At 53.3% G+C, this 22,235-nt stretch overlaps 1 protein-coding gene across 2 annotated transcripts in view; it reads left to right on the top strand.

The window, feature by feature from the left end:
* PTP4A3 (protein tyrosine phosphatase 4A3) overlaps positions 1-21,631 on the top strand; it is a 39,338-nt gene extending 17,707 nt beyond the window's left edge. For both annotated transcript variants that reach the window (XM_084283147.1, XM_084283148.1), the window contains exons 2-6: positions 10,651-11,443; positions 12,839-12,931; positions 16,287-16,417; positions 17,000-17,074; positions 17,580-21,631. In XM_084283147.1, coding sequence (XP_084139273.1) covers positions 11,339-11,443; positions 12,839-12,931; positions 16,287-16,417; positions 17,000-17,074; positions 17,580-17,697 — 522 coding nt within the window. In that variant the 5' untranslated portion in view covers positions 10,651-11,338 and the 3' untranslated portion in view covers positions 17,698-21,631. The remainder of the gene's footprint in view (positions 1-10,650; positions 11,444-12,838; positions 12,932-16,286; positions 16,418-16,999; positions 17,075-17,579) is intronic.
* The last annotated feature ends 604 nt before the right edge of the window (positions 21,632-22,235 follow it).

Below are 22,235 nucleotides of genomic sequence, written 5' to 3'. Positions count from 1 at the left end.
AAGAAGTTAGACTCAAAAGCTGATGTTTTGAACTGGGTTAATCCCACGTGAACGTGGCTTGCTATGGATTCCTGAGCTCCTTTTGAGCATCCTGTCCTGTTGCTCTGGGATAAAATGTAGGGGCACAATACAGCACTTTCAAAAGTTGAAAAAAAAAGCCTGTTAAGCCCATCCAAATGATGTCAAATGAGCAGAAAACTTCTTGGCTTGGTCTTTCCCCCCCAGATGCCAAGCCAGTGGCTGGCCATGAACTACATAAAAGTGAAGGCCAACAAGGCAGCCCGCAGCCCAACTTTTTTTTTTCATGGTACACCTTTGGGGTACCCGTTTCCCCTGTAAAAAATTAATTTATTTTCTCTTTTACTTTAAAAATTGTTCTGTATTCCCAAAAACTATTTGCAGGTATATATTCTGATTTTCTTAATGGTTCCTCCCTTTGGGTCAGCCCTATATTTTTAAATAATTTAAGCTAAAAGGACATGTAAGTATATATATCTCTAAAATCTAACACAAAACTGAAAGAGGAATTTGGGAAATCTGTTCAATGGGCAGAGAGGGAATGGCATTTGTAGGTCAGAAAGTGAAGCGTCCTTAACACGAATGGGATCAGTGGGATGGATTTGGAAACGGGACAAGGAAAAGATGCTCAGTGGTCTTCCATGCTTCTCCAGCTGTCGTAGCTCTCCTGCAGATAAAATGTTGAACATTATCCTGCAGGTGAAACGCAGGAGAGGCATCGTGCAGGCAGCTGGGCAGCAGTTCCCCCCCCACGAACTGCTGGAAGTGCCATCTGCTGAAGTCAGTGGAGGTTTTGTTGAGCTCTGTTTGTTTTAGTCAAGCGGCCGGGTCAAGGACCGGGGTTTATCATCAAAGGGATGCACCCACGGCACCGGCTGCTGGGAATTGTCCTCGTCCTTGGGGCTGTGGCCTCAACCTGGAGGGATTACCGGGGTGTGCTGTAGGTGAGGAGTTTGTGACGCTGTGCCACTGCCGGTGGCCCTGGTGCCTGTCCCCTCTCTGCACCTCCGTACCAGCAACAGTGCTTACATCTGCAGTTGTGGCAGCAAAATGGGTGAGTTCAAAGCTCTCTGCATCCACCAAAATCTCTTGTTCCTGCCCCAGTACAAGGCTCGTATGCTGGGAGCAGATTTGGGGTAGCACCCCACTGCCTTGGAGCAAGGGGAAGGTTGCGTGGTGCTCCTACGTGCAGCTCACTGCGGTCCTTGTAGCTGGCAGGGGCTGTGGGTCCAGCTTAGCAGGAGAAACCTGCATCGCCAAAACCCCTGAGCCAGCCCTGTGACCACATCCCATTAATCCAGCGCCCGCCTTTCTGCAGGGAAGCCTCGTGGCAAGGTCCCCGAAGTCTTTTAGGTATCACTGCCAGGCAGAGCAGACACAGCCCATGGGTAAAGCTCGGGGGAACTCCTGCTGCTGTGTTTCTAGTAAATGCCTGCCCAGGGCAGGGTAATGACTGCAGAGAGGATGTGCTCCATCCAGCTGATGGATGCCGTTTACGGTAGATCTGGAAATGGGGGTGGGGGGGGTGGAGTGAGGGTTGTTCTCTTCCAGAGGCTGATAAAATGCTGGGGAAATTCCTGCCTGGGAACACGCAGCACTTTCGTGCTGTGCTGGTGCCTTCAATTACAGCGCTCGTTTAGCAACCCTTGGCCGCCCATCCCAACCCCGTGCTGCCCACGATGCCGTGCCAGGACAGCTGCAGATGGGCTGGGAACAGAGCCAGATGAAAATCCACCTTTTTTTTTTTTTAATTCCACCCCCCAAGGCGGGATCCGCTCCTGGTGCAATCGCCCGGGAGGGAGCTGCCAGCGAGAGCCCCTAAGAAAATGTTGGGGTCTGCGGGGATGGAGGAAAACCCCGGTGCTGGAGGAAAAATATTCAGACTCTTGCATGAAATCTGGCATAGATGAGGCAAGCGTTCACGTGTTTAAAAGCTGGCTGTTGTGGTTTCACCAATCCTTGTCTTTTCCCCCTGTCCTTGTTGGCATCCAGCGCGCTCTCATCACGATTTACCAGCAGGGAAGAGGAAATACCCCACGGGAAGGATGTTGCAGCACATTCACCCCTTGCTCTGGTGCAGGGTTAGGGATGCTAAACAGGACCCGGGAACCCAGGAGCCACTTTCTCATCTCCACAGCCGTGTGGGTCAGGAAGAGGGAGGTCGAGCCTTGTTAGAAGGAGGTGAAATTACTGGGATGAGCTGCCCCACCCATGCAGGATGCTGGCTTGGCTGTTTTCAATTAGGTATGCTCCTTTTGCTTTTCCATGCAGAATAAAAAAAGACCATTTCAACCTAAAAAAAAGACACAATTTGAGGATCCGGCCTCATTTGGTGTTTGGTTTCTCCAGGAACCTCTCAGTGCTCTGGGCTGCCCATCCCCTGGCTGGTTTTGCTCTCGTGTGCGGGACCAAAACTGTGGGACAGATTTGCAAAGAAGCAAGGCGTCCTTTGTGCTGGCTGCTGCAAGCACTCAGTGCACAGCTCCTGTAGGGCTCTGTAATGTGGATTTTCTGCTGAGACAGTTAAAATTCTATGGGTTTCAGCCAGGTGTATTAATAGGTATGCCCTCCTTTAGCTGCCTCTCCGTACCGCTGATTTTATAGGGGAGGAACTGATCCAGCACTGAGCACTGGGTATTTCTGTGTGGTCCCTGCAGATTTATGTTTTATTTTCTCTTTGCTGCAGCCGGGCTTTTTAGGAAGCAGCAGGAAAAAGAGATGGGGAGAAATCCCTCATCCCAAATATTTAACCCGCTCCTAAAGACCTCTGTTCCCCTAAGCAGAAAAAGGTGATGAGGATGCCCAGCTCAGCCTGCAGTAGGTTTTCTGCCCAAATGCATCGAGGTGGGCCTGAAAATAAATATTTATTATCTTCGGTAGCTGGCTGCTGGCTTCATCATCACAACTGATGAATTTCAGCTCGCAGCTTTATTTATCCAAGCCAGGGAAGCTCGTTTGCTTTTGGCCTGCTTAGAGCCTGCTCCAGCGCAGCAAGGGTGGCCAGGAAATGCCACCCACGCCAGGGTGTCGAGATGTCCCTGAAACCACGGGGAGCAGAGCAGCTTGCGTGTCTCCAGGCCATCAAAACCTCCCCCTGGGGCCAGGGAGGACGTGCAGAGAGCAGATGAAACGCCGCGTCCTGTCTGTCCCGTGGCCCTGCCGGATCCGGCCCTAGGAGCTGGGGAAGATTTCCTGCTGAGCAGGGCGGGGAGGCTTTTCGCATCTCAGCCTTGATTTAATTTTCAGGTGATAAAAAAAGTGTTGCGCGGCCCTGCCTGGCGCGGCTCAGCAGCCAGCGCGTTCAAACGCTTCCCGTTCTGCAGGGAAATTTGCATTTCCCTAAGGGCAGCACCGGTTTTATGCAAATAGCCCCGACTAAAGAAAGTCGAGGCCAAAGCGTGCTCGTGAGTAAGCAATTCTTGGGGATTTTTGTCAAGAAATCGGGCACTCTCCTGCAAACCTCTCAGCATTTTGGGGAGCAGCAGCGTGTGCTGCCATCAGGGGGGCTCCTCCAAGCTTGAAAAGCTCCAGGTGAGGAGTGCTCCACCTCCACGTTGTCCCACAAGCCTGGAAAAAGGTGCTTTGGGGCAGCAACGCCTTGCTGCTGGGTTTGCTCCTTGCTGCACCATTCCCGCGGGATGTGGCATCCCGAGTTGGTGCGGTGTTCACATGCAACAGCATCTGCTCTGTCACTGTAGGCAAAGGATTTTCTGACTATAAAGCTTTAATCTCCTCTTTCTTTCCCTTCCTGCCATCCCTGAAAGACGTCAGCCTTCTGCAGTGCTCTCCAAAATCACCTGGGCATGGTGCACTGCAGCCAGCGGTGCGGCACTGCACAACATCCCCCTTGCTTTCTCTATCAGGGTGGTAAGATGAGTGAGCAGCAGTATCCCGCAGCATTTCTGGCCTCTCCCGTTCAGAGCAGGTTTTTTGCTCATGCAGACGGTTGTGATTTCTCTTTCGGAGATGCCAGGGTGTTGGCTTGCTTTCCCAAAGCCACCGATGAAGTCGGATGCTGCTCCTGGAAGCTTTCAGTGCTGGGTGACCCCAATGCACGTGGACAGTTGCTGATCTGAATTCTGTGATTCTGGGATCTGGGAGATTGGTTGCCACAGAAATCAGTGCTTAAAGTCTCCCGGTGGCTATGCAAAACATCTCCTTTCCAGAGCACCATCTACTTGCTGGCGTGGGCTCCTTCTTCCAGAGCAATGCCTGATCCTGCCTCCTCCTCCTCCTCCTCCCAGTCTGGCCCCCCATCTACCTGACTGACGGGATGTCAAGGCTGTGACTTCCAGCATTTTGTTCCCTTTGATCTTATTATTTAAGGGCAAACCACCTTTATTTGCTCAGCCAGCTCTGGTGGGTGGGGGATGCCGGCACGGCGTCTCTCTTGGCACTGGACTTTTGCGCAAGAGCAGCAGCGGGTCAGCCCAAAGCCCTGCCAGGTTTTGTCCCCGTGCATTACAAACCGGTGGCTCGGAAGCATTTGCAAACCCACTTCTGCCAACCCACGTGCCCTGGCTGGTGGAGGAAACCTTAAAAAAGGGAGCGAGGAGCCGTGAAATCCCTCTCAGCCTGCTGCCTATTAACGCGGAGGAGGAGCTGCCTTTCTTCGGGGCCCGGCTTCTCTGATCGATGCTGGCTCGATGCCACCGGAGGAGATCTTTCCATAGGGCTTATCACAAAGCAGCCCCAACATGTTTCCTCCTACCCCACGTTTTGCCATCCCCGGCACGTTGCGGGACAGCGTGTGCTTGCAACACCCCCTGCGGGGCGAAATCCGCCCCGTTGGGGAGGTTGAGTCCCCTGGAGCCCCCCTTCTTCGTCAACAAGCGGCCAGCGGTGGGGTTGTGCAAGACGCCGGTGACGCAGGGAGGGCTGCCTCTGCCCTTTGGTCAGGGCTTGCAGAGGTGGCAGGAGCAGGAGGTGTGGGTGCCGACGGGGTGGACGGGGGAAAAAATGCAGAAAAAAATGCTATTTTTGGCTCAAGTTTGAGCCGGGCTTTAATGGGAAGGTCTCAGCAGCCCTTCCCGTCCTTCCCATCCCATGAGCTGTTGCTGGCGCTCCCAGCGCTTCCCATTTGCCCTTCAGACACCTGCCACGAATATTAGATTTGCTCAAAAGCACAAGAGCAGAGGAGCAGACGTTCAGCCACGATGGATATTTGGGGTGGTAGAGGCACGTGGTGGTGGTGGCCAAGCGACAACCCCAGGGTCGGTTGTGCCTTGGGGCGAGGACAATGCTTTGGGGTTTTATCCTTCCGTAGATGCTCTCGAGGAAGCCTGGAAATGTCCCAACAGAGGAAGAATTCCTTTTTTTTTTCTCTGATTCCTCGCACCAAAAGAAATCCCTGAGGGATGTGAGCGGCCCCAGCACCCAGTATTTGGAGCTCCCTGTGCATCGGGTGCCGGATCATAGGGACTGGCAATCCCCAATCAGCCAAACCCTCCCCAAAAAAAACCTCTCTGCATATCTGGGAGGCAGCCAGCTTCCAGCGTGCAATTACCATTCCCTGCAGAGTTGGCCTCGCTCCCCCCTACTTCTTTTTTTTTTATTTTTTGGATTTTTTTTTCCTCCTTTCCCTTCACATCCAAGCCAGGAAAAGCCTCTGACGTCGGCGCCACGGCCGCGAGCCGGTGGGGGAAGGCAGTGGAGGGGATATCCCGCATCATAAAACCAGGATCACATCGCCCGTGAGTTACCCACGGGGAGGGGGACGGATCGTTTTCCCCCAAATGCTGAATTTTTGGTGCTTTTTTTTGCATTTTTGATGAGCGTCTCCCACTGGCTGAGCCTCTTAGGGTGCAAGCAGGAGTTGGGCTAAAAAAAAAAAGCCGTCGCTGCACACCCCGTATTTAGGCTGCTCGGGGAGGGTTGTAGGGTGGGGTGAAACCCCAAACAGCAGCTAAAGGGCTGCTAAAGGGGATGTCTGCAGCACCTCGTGTTCCCTCCAGGGCTGTAGGTGCCTCTTCAAAGAATAAAAGTGCAAATAAAAGATAAAAAGGAGTCGATTGATCGTGTTACCCCGGCCTCGGGTGCATTCCCTGCTTGCACAACAGCTGGGAGGACCGTGCTGTTATCTGTCTGTCTGTCTGTCTGCCGAGCTATCTGATCTTCCCCAGTCCTCCCTCTCCTCCCTGCCTCCCAAGTGCCTCCTGCTTGCGAATCTCTGCTCTGACATCGTGCCAGCATCCTGGCCTCCTTCCTAAATACCACCAAAAACTCCTTCAACCCAACCAGGGATATAAAATAAGGGGCCACGCGGTTCTTTTTTGCAAATCTAGGTGGGAGCTGGTGTCTTAACCACGTGCTGAAAGGGGGTGGAGGGACATTCAGGAACTCCTCATCCACTTTTTGCAGCTCAACACCTGGAGCAGGACATGCCGGTGGCCGTCAGGCTCCTGCGGGGTTTCTTGTTTTTGTCTCTCTCCTCCCGGACCTTTCCTGTCGAGTTCCCGTTTCCTTCCGCGCGGATGCGGCTGGAGGAAATCTCAGCGCGGTTGCTTTCCTCCAGCCGGCCCCTGCGATGGCCCCACGTCTTCTCCAGGTCCTGGGGCACGGTGGCCGTGGGTCTCCTGTTGGCACCGCCGTGATCAGGGATGGATTTGTGGAAAACCACTACGTGGGAATGCCTGGGACCCCTCAGAAACTTGCCTTGTGTTTTGGGGGTGTCGGGATGGAGATGCTCTCGGTGGAGCCGCAGCTAGGAGCAGAAGGACTCGGTCATAAGTGGAAGAAGAGGTTGGTGGAGTCCTGCTACGTGGGCCGAAACCCGCCGAGCAGATGTAACACAGCTGGGTGTTTTGCTAGGTTTTTTTTTCTGAAGGTGAAGGTTGAGCGTGAGATGAGCGCGCTCGGGAGATGGCTGTATTCATGTCCGGGTAAGATGCGCATTGTCTGGGTGAGTAAGGCCCTTTGTTCCAAGTGAAAAAACCCACGTGGAGCAACGATTTGGCTCTGCAGAGCTTCCTTTTCCTTCGCTTAGGGAGTTGCTGTGTTTAGGAAAACCTGACTCTAGCAGCTGCATCCCGCTAACCCCAGCCACACCGAACACCGGCTGTTCCTGCAGCCTGCCTTCTGCTCGTCGACCAAGCCCTTTCATTAGCTGCAGCGAGGAAGATCTGCCCTTTATTTTGTGTCAAGGTACGGGGAGGACGAGCAGCCCCATCCCTGCCATTGTAGGGTCCATCCCCAGATGGCTGGGATGAGGCCAAGGTGTGCACCATGGAGCCACCAGGCTGCAAGTAAATCATTAGGAAGGGAGCCTGGTGCTTCCCTCCACTCCAGGGTGTATTCTTGGGGTGGTGGCTTGGTGGTCTCCATGTCCTGGAGCAGCATCCCCATCCACTTGGGTCATAACAACCCCAGGCAGCTTGGGGAAGAGTGCCCTGGGAAGTGGTGGAGTCCCCATCCCTGGAGATGTTCGAGAGATGTGTGGACGTGGCACTAAGGGACATGGTTTGGTGGTGGGACTCAGTGGGTTGGTGGTTGGACTTGATGGTCTTGAAGGTCATTTCCAACCTAGATTGGTCTGGGATTGCTTCCTCACCATGCCAAGGGTGTGATTAACCTGGATTTGTGTGGGACTCTTGTCTACAAAACCTCTTGCATGCTTGAATCTCTAAAAAGGACATCCCCATGGTAAATAGGAGCTGGAGATTTCCAGCTCATGGCTTCGCTGGGTGATTTGCGCCAGGTTTGTGCCATCCCCAAATCGGGGCTCTCTTTTGGGTCTGAGTTCTGCAGGTCACCCTTTCCTGGGTTTCTCTGACACAAAAGACAGCACCATCCTCTTCCAGCTCCAAAAAGCACGTAGAGAATTTTTGGGATGGGACTTTGTCCATCCAAGCAAGCTGAAGTCCGTGTACGCATGCAGAGATGAAGTTTTCAGCACAAATTGAAAAAAAAAATCAGCACAAAACGAATCTCTTCTGTCTTGTCAGCCAAGCTGAGCTGCGAGGTGAGGACATTTGGGACCACGTGGCGAGTCCCCAATTCTTTCCCCTTCCTTCATTGGGCTTCACCCCGAGGAGCTTGAGCCTGGAAGACCAGCACCGTGCCACCGCGCATCCTCCTCCAGGGCTGATTTACTGCTTGTGCTTCCTCCTGCTCCCCTGGAGCTCTCGAGGCTGAAGGGTATTTATTCACTTGGCAGGTTATTAATATGAGCTGAAATCCCCTTGTCCGCATTGTTCTGCCGCACTTAATATGGTAATCAGCCTGTATGGCCGGGGATGATTTGCGATTGAAAATCCATTAGGAATTTATGGGCTTTGGGCTGAATTGCTGGGACGTGCAGTTGCCAAAATACTTGAAATGCTTCCCCTGGAAATGAGACCTTGTGGGAAACGAGTGCTCGCTTTTCTCAAACACGATCAATTCCCAGTGAATCTCCATTGCCGGCAGCAAGTACTCCCGAGGCAATAAAAAAAAAGCCCTATAATATGAAGTTCACCTATGGAGCACGAAGTGTGGGATGGAGACCAGACTATGGCTCCCGACGTGCTGTGCAGAGCTGCACTCAAACCCTTCCAATCCCAACCAGTCTGTGAAGATGGATATCGAAAAGAAAATGCTGAGAGGCTGCTCGAATCAGACCCCAAATGCAGCTCTCACCTCACTCCCATCCTTCAGCCGACCTTGCAGCCTCTTAGCAGCCACCAAAATGGGTTTTTCTCAGTGAGGGCTGCAAAATCCCCCCCTGGGACATCCCACTCACCCCTACAGCCCCAAAATCAAGCCCATTTTTAATGAAGCTTTGCAGGAAACAGCAGCTGCCCTGCACCCGTCACTGCAGCCTGTACCACCCCATAATCCAGGCTGGGTTTGAGTTTTGCAGAGCATCCCCGCAGGACAGGTGAATATTTTTCTTCAGCAAAAAAAGCAACGGTGTGGCGTGGGTGCCACCGCTCCCATCCTCGCATCCTTCCTGCTTCATTCCTCGCCCAGAAAAACTGCGTTTGGTGGGACCAGGTTCTGCAGAGGGGATCTATGCCAAAATCCCCTTCAATTTTGGTGCCTGGCCCCGTTCAATCTCCTTTCCATAAACCCATCCTCGCGGGGCCAGGCGCCGTGCTGCGCGTCGGGGCAGCGCCAGGGCTGGCACGTGCTGCAAATAATTAACAATTAGTGCACCAGCAGTGGGAAAATCCACGATTTGCACAGCCAACCCGGGCACGTTTCAGTCGGAAAGCTTCCCCTTGCCACACCGCCTGCTTTGTGGCTTTATTTTTTTTTCCCTGTTGATATTTTTTCATTCCAACCACTCGGAAAACAAGCGGGTGGGCTGGCAGGAAACGATGCCTGGGTGCCGAGGAGCCCGGTGGCGATGCTGGTGCTCAGCCACCTCCCGGCCCCACTTTGTCTCTTTGCCTCAGAGCCTTTTTGGGGTAAAACGATGCAGGGGAAACTTTCCGGGAGATGAGAGGAGAGGCGAGGGGGCGCGTGCTCGCCCAGCTCCAGTTACTTATGTGCTTATGTTCTATTTTGAGGCTCCGGCCACGCGGCGCTAAGCAGCCGCTGACCCAGGGATGGGACAGGCTTCAAAACAAGAGTCCGGTGGGTGATGATCTTGGAAAACACCGGGTTTCTCTAAGCCCAGCACGGGGCTTGTGGTGTCCTCATCTTCCTCCAGATCCATCCTCTCGTGGCTGTTCACCTGGTGGTCGTCGTATTGGGTTTTGCTCCCCCTTTTTTAACCTCGGGGAGAGGAGGTTGTGTGGCCAGGGAGATATTTAAGGCTGAATTTTGCTGATCATGCCCAACTTTGGGTGCTCTTGTGCCCCATGGGAGGGTGCTGTGGCTGGGAAGGACCTGGCTTCTAGGCAAACTTTGTGGCTTTCTCCTTGCCATCACCAACACGAAGGCAAAGAGGTGTCCCCGTGCTGCCAGGGTACCCCATGGGCAGCGGTGTGCCGCCAGCGGGGCGAACGAAGGAGCATCCAACCCCAGCAGCAGCAAAACCACCCGCCTCCCACCCCCTCCTCGGCCAACCCCCCTCAAAAAAAAGCTCATTTGCAGGCGGCTTAGTGGGCCTAAGAGCATTAGGGATGCATTTGGTTGACATTAGCCGCTCGAGTCGTGCTGGGAGCGTGTGGCTGCTTAGGGGCAGGCTGGGCGCGTTGTGCGCGGTGCCGAGGTTGCCGGGACGCTCGGGTAAGGTCCGGAGGGATGGGATGGGTGAGAAATCGGGGTGCTGCCCCGACACGCCGCCCCCACGGGGGTGCTGTCAGGGTGGTTACGAAAACGCCGCCGAGTTGCGTAAAAAGGCGGGCGGCTGCGGAGGGATTGGGGCGAGCACGTGCCGGCCGGCACAGCCCGCACCCACGGGGCAGGAACGCCAGGACCCCTCGCCCTTCACCACCTCGGAGCCTCCTCATCCTCCTCCTTGCACCGCTGAGTGTCACCCGAACGTCAGAGCAGGCTGGGGATGCTCATCGGGGATGCAGGTTCTGGCGCAAGCCATTAGGGCTGCGAGCCCCATCCACTTGATGCAAATAGGGTTTTATCTCCGCGTCCCCATCCCATCCACCGCGAAGCTTTTGGAGACACGGAGAGCGGTGCCGGGGGTTCCTTTGGTTTGATTCACGGGGCTGCCCTGACCTCTGCCTTTTACTTTCCCTCCCCTTACAGCCTCGCTCTCCGCCGGGATTTATGGAGGTGCTGAGAAGCAGCTTTGAGCACTGCAGCCCCCGGCCGCCTCGCCTCGCCCGGCGTCCCGACCTTCGGATTTAACCATTCAAGGCTCCCGTGCATGGATTGCCCGAGCCAGGCACCGCTGCCGGCCACCGCCGCCGCCGCCCCGTAGGCTCCCGGCCCCCCTTGCCGCCCCCAAGTACTCCACATACCCCGATGGGGTAACGTGACGGGGCCACCCCCGTGCCACCACCATCCCCATACGCAGAGGCCTTTCTAGAGCGCGGCACCGGAGGCGACAGCTGCTCGCCATTGCACACGCCGAGGACGCCGACACTACAGCAAAGGGATTTTTTTTTTGTTGTTCTTTTTTTTTTTTTTGTAATTATTATTATTATTATTATCATTAATATTATTACTACCGTTTGGCTTTCACCCCGGGGGGGCTTGCGGTGTGTCGAGGAAGCCGGCGCACTCCCAGGAGCTGGGATTATTTGCACAACGTTTGTACATTGAGTTCTCGATCCTGTTTTTGGTGTTTTTTCGTTTTTGTTTTTGTTTTTTAAAGCGCAGAGGGGTGTTGGGTTTTCTTTTCCCCTCCACGCCACGCTTTTCTTGTTTTTTTTCCCACCCCCCCCCCCCCACCATCAGCATCACCTCTGCGTCACCGTCCTCCCATCCCACCATGGCCCGGATGAACCGCCCTGCGCCGGTGGAGGTCTGCTACAAAAACATGAGGTTCCTCATCACCCACAACCCCACCAACGCCACACTCAGCACCTTCTTGGAGGTAAGAAGGGTCGTGATCCCGTTGCACTCCTGGGGGGATTAAAGCTGCAGTCGGCTCATTGGGATGCAATGGGGATGGATCGCGGGGTAGCTCATCCATAGGACACCAGCGCAATCCTATTGGTACCCCCCATCCCGATGGCATCCTGGACGAGGTCCTTATCATCACCAGCTTTTTAGGGCAGGATATTTTGGAGGACCATGAGTGTGGGGTTTTTCAGAGCTTCACCATCCCCATTGCATCCCCTGCTAGCTCCAGCAAAACATCACCTTTTGCAATGAGATGCGCAAACGCATGCAACCTCCCCGGCGTCTCGACAAAGTATTTCCCACCCCAAATATCCCAGCACCTCCAAGAGAGCAGGAAAACCCCCCATACCCAAAAAAACACACGTGAGCACCAGGGACACGTGTGAACACGAGGGAGAAATCCGAAACAGCCACCCCACACTGGTGGCATAATTCCCCTTCCTTCCAGCCGCTGCGATTTCTGGCTGAGCGCACGGGGATTCGCCGCGGTTTGGCAGCCGCGCGCTGGGCGGGGATCAGCGGGATCATCCGAGCCCCCGGCCCGCCACGAGCAGGCACCGGGATGATCTCAGGCGGCGCCCAGCCGGGGCTGATACGCCGGCACGTAATCCAGGGGCAAGCCGTGCCACGGGTGCTAAGCCTGGCTGGAAGGAGCCCAAGTCCCGGCGTGCCCGCAGCGCGTTCGAGTAATTAACTGGTGGGGTACGGCAGCAAAACGCCTTCGTCAGTCCCAAAGAAGCCCCGGGCAAGATGCTGAGTGGGTTCAGAGGGGTGCGCCAAGCCCTCATCCATCTCCACGCGCTTCTGCAGGGGGAGTTTAAACCTTGCTGAGCACCACTAACACCTCTTTTGGAGGATTTGTCCCTTTTTCGGCGATTTTTCTTTGGGGCATGCACTGCAGCTCTGCATCGTGTCCCATGCTGTGGGTTTTGCTCTTGGTGCCGGGACCTCAGGTGCTATTTTAGTCCTGGTCTTTTAATCCTCCCATTTTGTGGTCCTGGTCTTTGTCTTTGGTGCTTGCATGGGAAATTTGATGTGTTTCCAAATCCCTTTGTGGCTTTAAAATTAAATGGCTCCATTGGCGCTCCGGATTAAAAATCCATCCCCATGCCCATGCAAGGGGTTTGGTGCCCCGGGGTTTACAGTTTCCTTGGGATTTGTTTTAATGTTTCCTTCCCAGGCCAAGCAGACCATGAGAATTTCTGCTCTAGCATCCAGAGAGGTGGGAGTGATGCAGTTGTAGGGGATTTGTGGGTCTGTGTGGTCATCACAGGGCTCAGCCACGTTGGGGACAACCAGGGTGCATCCCAGTGGGATTTTTCCAGATCTGCCCATCCTAAAACCCCTCATCTCCTTTCCTCCCCAGGATCTGAAGAAGTACGGTGCCACCACGGTTGTGCGAGTGTGCGAAGTGACCTATGACAAGACCCCCCTGGAGAAGGACGGCATCACCGTCATGGTAGGTGGACACCAGAGGGACACCCCCGTCCGTGTCCCCCACGTCCCACGGCTCCAAAAAGCAATGAGGCTCCATGGGGGGACACGCAGGAGCTCGGGGTCCCCCCGGTCCCATAGGGTAGCACCAGACAATGATGCTTTATCCTCAGCATCTCTGCTTCATGTCCGTGCATGAAGAGGGGCTTAAAAATGAGCAAGCTCCTTGCTGGGAAAGCTGGAAGTATCTGGGCTGTGTTCAGGATGGATATAGGGGGTGGCGAGGGAGAGGTTTGTGGGTTTGGGGCAATTACTGCCTTTCCAAGGTACCGCAGGAGCTTTTGGAGGTTTGGTTGTGCTGTCTGAGCTGCAGGCTCCCTGCCATGCAGCTGAAGCTTCCCACTGAGCGGGATTTCTGCAGCAAAGCTCCCCCCGCAGCCAGCACAGGGAGTGTTTGAACAAGCGGGGGGAAATTCTTTTCAAAACAAATGAAAAATCACAGGCTTTCCTTGGTCGGCGGAGGGAAAAAAGCTCCAAACAGGAGAAACTCAGCTTGCTTTGAATCCAGCCCGCAGCGATCCAGGCGTTTGCTTACCAGGAGGAGAGAGATGAGGATGATTTCCAAAGCTGAGCCCCAAACCCCATCCCCGGGGTCTGCTCGGCATCCCTCCTTCGGCACAGATCGTGTGCGTGCCCCGGAGCTTGAAGGCAGGGTTCGAAGCCCAACTTTGGCCTCGGGCAGAGGCGGGCAAGCTCCCCGCTTGCCGGCGTCGGGCTGAAATTGGGCTGGTGCTTTAAAAAAAGAAAGCAGTGCCCACGCAGCCGAAACTGTGACTCATGCAGCCGAGCCCGCAGCTGCCTGCGCTGCCCGGCGCTGGGGCTTGGGAGCAGCCACGAGAGCCACCGAGCCCACGTGGAAGGTGCACATCGTTCCCGTTACCCTCGGTGATCCCATTACCCCTTATCTAAGGGGGATTAGGAATCGGGGGGCTTTTTTGCTCTTTTTTTTTCTGGGGAATCAAGGGGAGCGAGCAAGGAGAAGGAAGGCAAGGATGCTGAGCTGGCAGTTCCCAAGCTGTATCTCGCTGATAAATAATTGGAGGTGATGTCAGGCGGGATTGCCGTGCTGGGGATTTGGCACCGGGTGAGCTGGGAGCCGCTTCCCAGCCTCGGGGGACAGTGAGGAATGGGAGGAAAACAGCAGAGGAGCTTTTGGGGGGGATGTAGGGCACCCCCATCCTGCCCTTCGCAGAGCAGGCAGGCGGTTTTTGGTGGGCTCCAGCCTTTCCCCAGCTGAAACACGAGGGTTTTCTCCCTGTTGGGAAGGATCTGGGGAGCCCAACTTGCTGGTGTGGGGAGATGGAGAGTTCTCTCTATATAAGATACACCCTAGATATAAGGGATGTCCTAGATATCAATAGAGATATACCCTAAATATAAGGGATATCCTAAATATCAATATAGATATACCCTAGATATAAAGAATATCCTAGATATCAATAGAGTTATACCCTAGATATAAAGGATATCCTAGATATCAGTTATACCCTAGATATAAGGGATATCCTAGATATCAATAGAGATATACCCTAAATATAAGGGATATCCTAAATATCGATATAGATACTCCCTAGATATAAGGGATATCCTAGATATCAATAGAGATATACCCTAAATATAAGGGATATCCTAAATATCAATATAGATATACCCTAGATATAAAGAATATCCTAGATATCAATAGAGTTATACCCTAGATATAAGCGATATCCTAGATATCAATATAGACATACCCTAGGTATAAGACATCCTATATATATAGATATATGTCCTATATGTAAGATACATGTATAGATAGATACAAATGCATCTTTTATATAAGATATATTCTAGATGTAGGGAGATACATATCCTATATGTGTACCTATATATCCTATATATAGGATATACCTATATCCTAGATATACCTATATCTTATAGAGAGATACCTATTTCCCAGGTATAGAACCTCAGCCTGAAGGACTCCAGCCACAAATGGGGTAAAAAACAGAATTTGGTCTGTAAGACAGGAGAGACTGTGCCCTACGTATGCATCCTATATGTGGGATATCGCTGTCACTCTCTAAGATATGGCCTATATAGAAAAGTGTCTACATCCTATATCTACGATATCCTGTAGGACATGATAGATATATCTTACATAGAGAGATAGCTATAGGTAGAGGTGATATCTATAGATATCATCAAGCCATGATGACTCTGTCCCCGTGCTTCCCATCGCTCAGATTTCTCCTCATCCCATCCAAGTGATGCTCTCCTGCCCATCCCTGCCTCACAACCCACTTTCCTCCTGCCAAAAAAAAAAAAAAAAACATTTGGGGATAGAAACGGCCCCATTTTGGGAGCGCTGTGCAACCCCAGCTGGTGGTCAGTGCCCATAGGGAGAGACCATCCCTTCCCCAAAACACATTCAAAGGCAAGGAGGAGGATGCTTTTTCCCCCCAGGAGCAGAGCCTGGTTGGGAAAGTGTAGCAGCACTTTACCTGCTACGTCACCAAAGCCTTATGTTGAGTCTGTGCAGCTTGAGGAGCTTTTCTGATGGCCAGGAACACGATGTGGCAGCGAGAGCAAAGCTTGCCATTTGGCTCTTGCCCCCAGCAGCCTTTTGGAAAATCAATTTTCTTTCATTTTTGTTCCTTAATAGCCTTCCCGTAAGGATGCTGTTTAAATGACCCCATTAGAAGGGTCTCCCTCTGGAAGGACAGAGCCCTTCAGCGTCTGCTAGAGTTACAGAGGGGGTCCCCAAAATTGCAGCCTCCCAGATGGCCCAGGCATCCTTTCCAGGCTGTGTATTTGCTTTCTCCTCACCTTTCTACAGCAGGCTGGATTTTGGAAGTGGGAGATGTTGGCTGTGTCCTGATCACCTTTGTTAAATTTCCTGCAAAGTGGCTTGGTGCTCCTGGCACTGGGTGTACCGGTGAGGGGAAGGATGGGGCTCGCAGCTGCCCAAAGCTCAGCGTGGCTGCCAAATGCAAATGTGTTTGAGTGAAACCCCAAATGAGCTTGGAGGAGGCACACAACGGGCTGTGGAGGCAGGAGGATGTGGGGACAGGACCACGCTGGAGGCTATATAGGTGCTTCTGAAGGATGAGCCTGTTCCTAAATGGAAGACCCTGAGCCTAACACCATCCACCCACAAAACCCTGAGCCAAAGCAGTGCTGCAAAACCCCAAACCCACTCCTATCCCCAGCTGGCTGCACCCTGAGCTCAATTCCCAGCACACAGCGTCTCCCCAGGATAAAAGCAGTCCCCTCTGGCTTTCCCTGCGGGGATCTGACGGCGCTTTTCTCTTCTTCCCATCCTTTCCCCGTTCCCACAGGACTGGCCGTTCGATGACGGAGCGCCTCCTCCCAGCAAGATCGTGGAAGACTGGCTCAACTTGCTCAAGACCAAGTTCTGCGAAGACCCCGGCTGCTGCGTGGCCGTGCACTGCGTGGCCGGCTTGGGGCGGTAAGTCAGAGCCCAGCAGGAAAAACCTCCCTGCTTCCCCGATCCTGTCCCATTTTTATGCAGGGATTTTGCAGCAGCGGAGATGTTGGGAATAGGCAGTGATGTGCTGCTGCCTGAGCTCCTCCTTGCTCTTCTTGCCTCCTAATTTTGGGTACCGGGGGGTACCGGGGATGCTCGGTGCTGTGCTGCGATTGCCCAGCAGTGGTTTTGCTTCTGTAATCTTCTTGCAGTGCTTCCACTGAGAGCAGGAGCCCCTGCTGCAGGTTGGGGCTGTGCTTTGCATGTGTATTTGGATCTGCTTGTACAAAGATTTGCTTCCGAAATCCTTCCTCTCATGAAAAGAGCAGCAAAAAGCTGCCAGCTCCGTCCTGTGGGTTTGACCTCCAGGGTCAGCCACTCTTTGGGGCAGCGCTTGCAGCTGTAAATTTTAATTTACAAATTAAAATCCGGAGCTGGCAACTGCCCACAAAACCGCTGTCACAGCCCCGTGGTCCCCACAATGTCACCACCCCAGGACGGAGCATGAGCTCCTGGATTTGGGCTGCGTGGCTGGGGGGTGACCGTCCTGCCGTTGCCTTTCAGCGCTCCTGTCCTCGTGGCGCTGGCCTTGATCGAGAGTGGGATGAAGTACGAGGACGCCATCCAGTTCATCCGACAGTAAGTGCCCCAGCGAGCGGCGTTTCAGCACACAAACCTGGTTGGGGTGGGAAGGGACCTCTGGGGCCATCTGCTCCAGCCCCTGCTCAAGCAGGGCCACCTCCAGCAGGGTGCCCAGGACCACGTCCTGGTGGCTTCTGAAGGTCTCCAAGGAGGGAGAAAGCAGCCCTGCTCCAAGGGAATGGAAAGATCTGGCGCAGCTCAGCTTTTGGGAGGTTCCTGTTGCAGGAGGCAGTGCCTTCATGTCATCCTGCAGCGTAGGATTTTAGGGTGACTCCAGACAAATCCACCTCCATGCCCTTTCCCAGGGCACTTGCAAGGAGTGGGGATGGGACCCAGTGCCACTGCTGGGGTTTGTCCCCATCACCATCCCTGCAGGATGCACGCAGCTTCAGCCTCCAAAATCCCAAAGTGTGGCTCCGGGCAGGGGATTTTGGCCCCACAACGGGTGGGTTCGGAAGGGTCTCGCCCCACACTAACCCCCCTCTTTTCTCATTCCCCGCAGGAAGCGCAGAGGAGCCATCAACAGCAAGCAGCTGACGTACTTGGAAAAATACCGACCAAAGCAGAGACTCCGATTTAAGGACCCTCATAACCACAAGAACAAATGCTGCATCATGTAACCTCAACGACCTCTTGCCAAAACCCGTGCACACAGACACCCCGGGCACTCGCACGCGTCCCCCTCCCTCCTCCCAGCCCCTGGCACCCCACGCACTGCCCCGCTCGCGGACCCCGCTAATAGGGGTCGGGGTTTTGGGGGGATATGGAGCACCCCCCATGTGTGCCGGCACCCGGAACACGCTCATCTTGCGGAATCCCCCCCCAAAAAAAGGATGCTCGGTCCAGTCAAAGCCCCGAGGAGCGAAGGCGGTGCTGCCCTTTGACTCCCGGTGCTAGCAGGCAATTAGTTCCCGTGGTGCCGGTTCTCTGTCGCCTTCCTCCTCCTCTTCCTCCTCCCCTTCCCCTCTTGTTGCACTGAGAGCAAGTCCCGGCATGAGGAGGGATGGATGGGCACGGGGGCACTTGGTTTTGGGGGATGCGGGCCGGGCTGTGCCAGCCAAGGAGGGATGGGGAGCAGGAGGGCCGGGGCACCCCAAATAAAAACCCTTTCCCACCTCTTCCCTAAAAATAAGGGCTGCAGCAGCAGGGATAGGGGTGGTGATGGGAAGGAGGGAAGAAGGAGGTTCGTAGCATGGTGCTGGCCCTGTGGCCTCAGGAAGGGCTAAGCTAAGCCCCCCCAGCACCATTCCCTTTCTCCTGCCCCCTCTCCATCACCATCTCCCTGCGGGGCTCGTGGGGGGCTCGCAGCCCCTCCAGGTCCCGCAGGGCTGCAGCGAAGGCAGGGGCACCAGGAAATTTGGGGATCGTGGCAGGGCTTTGAGGCACCCAGCTTTTGGGGATGCAGAGTCAGCGCTGGGTCCCTCCAGGTGCGGGGTGCTCGTATTTATAGCTTCCAAACTCAAAGTAGAGGGTGGTGGTTTCTCTCTCCCCGCATCCCCCCAGCTGAGCTCGCAGCGATGCTGCAGCACCGAGCGTGTGCTCAGCATCTTTCCCATTGCATCCCCAAACCACAGGGCAAACCCAAATTCTGGCCGTGATGCCCTGGGAACACAAAAGTGCATCTTGGGGCACATCCACATCCTCCAGCACGGTGTTTGCTGGCCGAAGGGCTAGGCTGCAGCTTTCCTGGGGGATTTGGAGTGCTCCTGGCAAGAGCACATCACCAAATTTTGCACCTGCCTTTCCCCTCTCCTCCCCCGTGGCATCTGCACCGCGTGCGCTTCGCACCCCAAAAAGCCTTGGTGCGTGTCATGGGGTGGGTGCAGAGCTGCCCCCAAGCCGGGACGTGAAACATCTCTCAACTTTCTGCCTTTGAACGCTTGCAGCAGCGGGAGCGGTGGGCACATAGGGGGCACAGGGGTGGTTTTTTTTTTTTTCTTTTGATGAGGGTAAGAAGAAATTTGCTAATTAAAGGAAAAAAAAAAAAAAGTTTGTCTTCCGCACGTCCTCTGGCCTTTCTTTCTCCCATCACTGCCCTGCAGAGCTCGGGAGGTGACCCACAGCCACCCAGACTCATCCCCAGCACCATCGGGGTGGGACAGCCCATGGGGTGGGACTGCCCACGCTCCCTTGGGTTTCTCTGCCCCTTTCCAGGCTGTCAGTGCCCACATCTCATGGGGAAGGTGGTGGTGGCTGAAAGGTGATAAGGTGAGCTGATAAAAGCTGTATCTTGTATTAAAACAATCCCTCTGAGTCAGCATCCCTTTCCTGCTGATTTTCCCAATCATGTCCTGCTGCTAAAATAGGTGCTGTGGCTGTCGCCTCGACCCCAGAGGTGTTAGGAGGGAGCTCAGCACTGCGACAAGGGCGACCCCAATCCCTCTTGGACCTGTGGAAGGTTTAGGATAAGACTGGGAACCACCACTGAGGGTACGGAGGTGTTTCTGCCCTGGCAAAGGGAGGAGAAATGTTCTCACCCATGCTCACAGGAGCATTGCACGTCAGATCGCCCGGGGCAAGATTTTGGGGGTAACGCAGGGAGGGAGGCAGGCTTGGCGACGCTTCTTCGCTTCATGTAGCATCCACCCGACACCTTAAAAATAGGGAGCTTTTAGCATTAAGAGCAGTCCTTGACCTGGAAAAATCCACGTGGCCAAATCCTGAGCACCCCTGGCCGGCAGAGCAGCGCCTTGATGTCCTCCGGTTTTGTGAGTCACTGCGAAAGAAACCATGCTGCTTTAATTGCCCTACTTTTTTCTTCTTTTTTTCCCCTTTTTTCATTTTTTCTGTTTGAATGGATGTATTCCCCCTGTCCTGGAACTTGCTGTCACCTCCCGCATGCTGCTCCATGGACAGGACACCCAGGAGCTGCCACCCTTGCATGGAGGGTTTGAGACCTCTCCATGTTGAACTGCCAAATATTTGGGATTTTTTTTGTTGTTTGCTTTTTTTTTTTTTTTTGGACTTGGGCTCCTGCCTCTGAGGTACCAGCTCCTTGATGTTTCGGCACAAAGCCAGTTACAGAAACAACAGGCTATGGAAATGGAGGGGTCTTCCACTTGGGTTTGGGGTAAGAAATCTCAGATAACCCAATTCTTTCCATGTCTTGGGACAGTAAAGGGGAAAGTTGGAGCTCAGTAGATATGCAGTGCCTGAGCGAGTCCCAGGTGACCAAGAGCTCATGATTTGGGTTGATTTTAGGGTCCCTTTTTACGGTAATCTAATCCCTGTCTCACCTCAGATGCCGAGACATGTTGAAAAGAGAAAGGTAAAAAATCCGACACGTTTACCAGTTCTGTTACTGCTCTTGTTGTCTCCATTGGGTCTTGCAGAAGTCCTAGGGAATTAACACACCATGGCTTTGGCTGCAAGGAAACCACGTTTACCTGCCCTTATCTGCAGAGGCAAAGGCACAAATTGGGTTTTAGCCTTCTGCACCCCTATCCCCCCTCCATGGAAACCCTCCATCTGTCCAGCATCCAAAGGGACTCATCTCCAAACCTCCTACAAGGTCTCCAGAGACCCAAGCAATGGCAAAACCATCAAGCCAAGAGCTCGTAGGCTTTGCCCAGGAGTAAATCATGGCTGAATATCACATGGGGGATAAACCCAAGCAGAAACTCATGGTTAGAAGGAGGACAACGTGGCCATTAAAAATAGGCAGCTCTTTGCTTAGGGAAGGTCTGGTGGCAGACTTTGCATTTGTAAATTCATATTCTTAATCTTGCAGCTTGGGCTGAGAGCATCGGATGAGGTTTATGAGTAACAGATTCTCCAAGGATGCAAAGGGTCTTGCTCTAGCTACAACAGAATGAGTCAATTTATTTTATTTTATTTTTCTTGGGTTTGTTTGTTGTTATGTTTGTTTTGTCTTTTTTTTTTTTTAATTCGTCCCAGTGGGGAAACACCCGGGGAGATTCGTGACTTTCATACAGTTTCCAGGGGCTTCTATCTCATTTTCTTCCAGCGGGCAGGGTAGCTGCAGTTCGGCAGGTGGCTTTGGATGGGATGCTGGCTGGTGGGAGAAAAATGGGTCCAGTTTCTTTGCACGGTAGGGGTCATGGGCCCATTGTGATCCCACTCACAGGCTCCAGCAGACATTCCCGGGGAGGGGGGCGTTTCGCTGCGCTCGGTTTCCCTTTAGACGACGATCTCCAAATGAACCCTCTACTTCCCCGCTGTTTCTTTCTGTGCAACAAAGGACTGAATATTTTCCTTTTTAACTCCATGGGCAATCGTAGTAGTATGTAGATTAAGCCCAGATGACTTTTTTTTTTGTTTTTTTTTTTTGGTCTGAGCCATAGCTAAGTTATTGTACCCAATGCTTTTTGTATCAGGCGGCATCACTTTGAATATGCAGATGAGGTATAGGATCTTGACACTTTATAACTTTTTTTAAAAAGAACTTGTCTGTTTACTTATGTCTTGTGTAAAAAGGAAAAAAAAATGTATGCCTTTTAGTTATCACTTTTTTTTTTTTTTTTTTGAGTTCTATGAAATTACAGTGGTTTCACTCCAGCAGCGGCGAAATAAAAAGCGTTTCACTGTTTTGTACATCCCTGTGTGCTGCAGTGCTGCTAGGGTCGGTGGAGGGGTGCACAAGGAGGGTGTATTGGGGTCCTTGGCTGGCATCTTCAGCCCTCTCTTGTTCCTCCCAGATGCATCCCAGCTACATTCCCTGGGATATTTTTACTTGTCTCATCCCCCTGCCCTTTTCTCCGGGCTCCCAGGACAGATAACAGAGGTGGCTGGGAAAGGGTAGGACCTACTGTGACCTACTGAGACCCCGGAGCACATGCTTGATTAATCACATGCTCGATTGCCAAAGCATGTCATGGTTTGTAGGTATCTGCCTCGTCATCAAATAATCGGCATAAGGAAAGCCCACACACATGCCCTGATCCAGTGCCTAGCGTGTCTCAGCTGATGGAGTTGGACAAATGCTGTTGCTACTAATGCTGTAAGGTCCAGAGATGCCTTATCCCATATAGAAAGAGCCATCTCCATGGCAAGGGTGTAGTGTAGCAAAGCTGACCACCCAATGGTCCTGGTTGAGGCCCCAGAGGACCATGGCTACTAAACTATACTGTGGAAAACCCTTGAGGTGACCTGTGCAGTGAGTAGCCCTTGTACCAGAAACACCAAATACTTGGGTCTA

This window comes from Netta rufina (genome assembly GCF_964035555.1).
Source record: "Netta rufina genome assembly, chromosome: 2".
NCBI classification, from domain to species: Eukaryota; Metazoa; Chordata; class Aves; order Anseriformes; family Anatidae; genus Netta; species Netta rufina.
The sequence above is the reverse complement of the archived record's forward strand: the minus strand, read 5'-3'. Positions and strand labels throughout refer to the sequence as shown.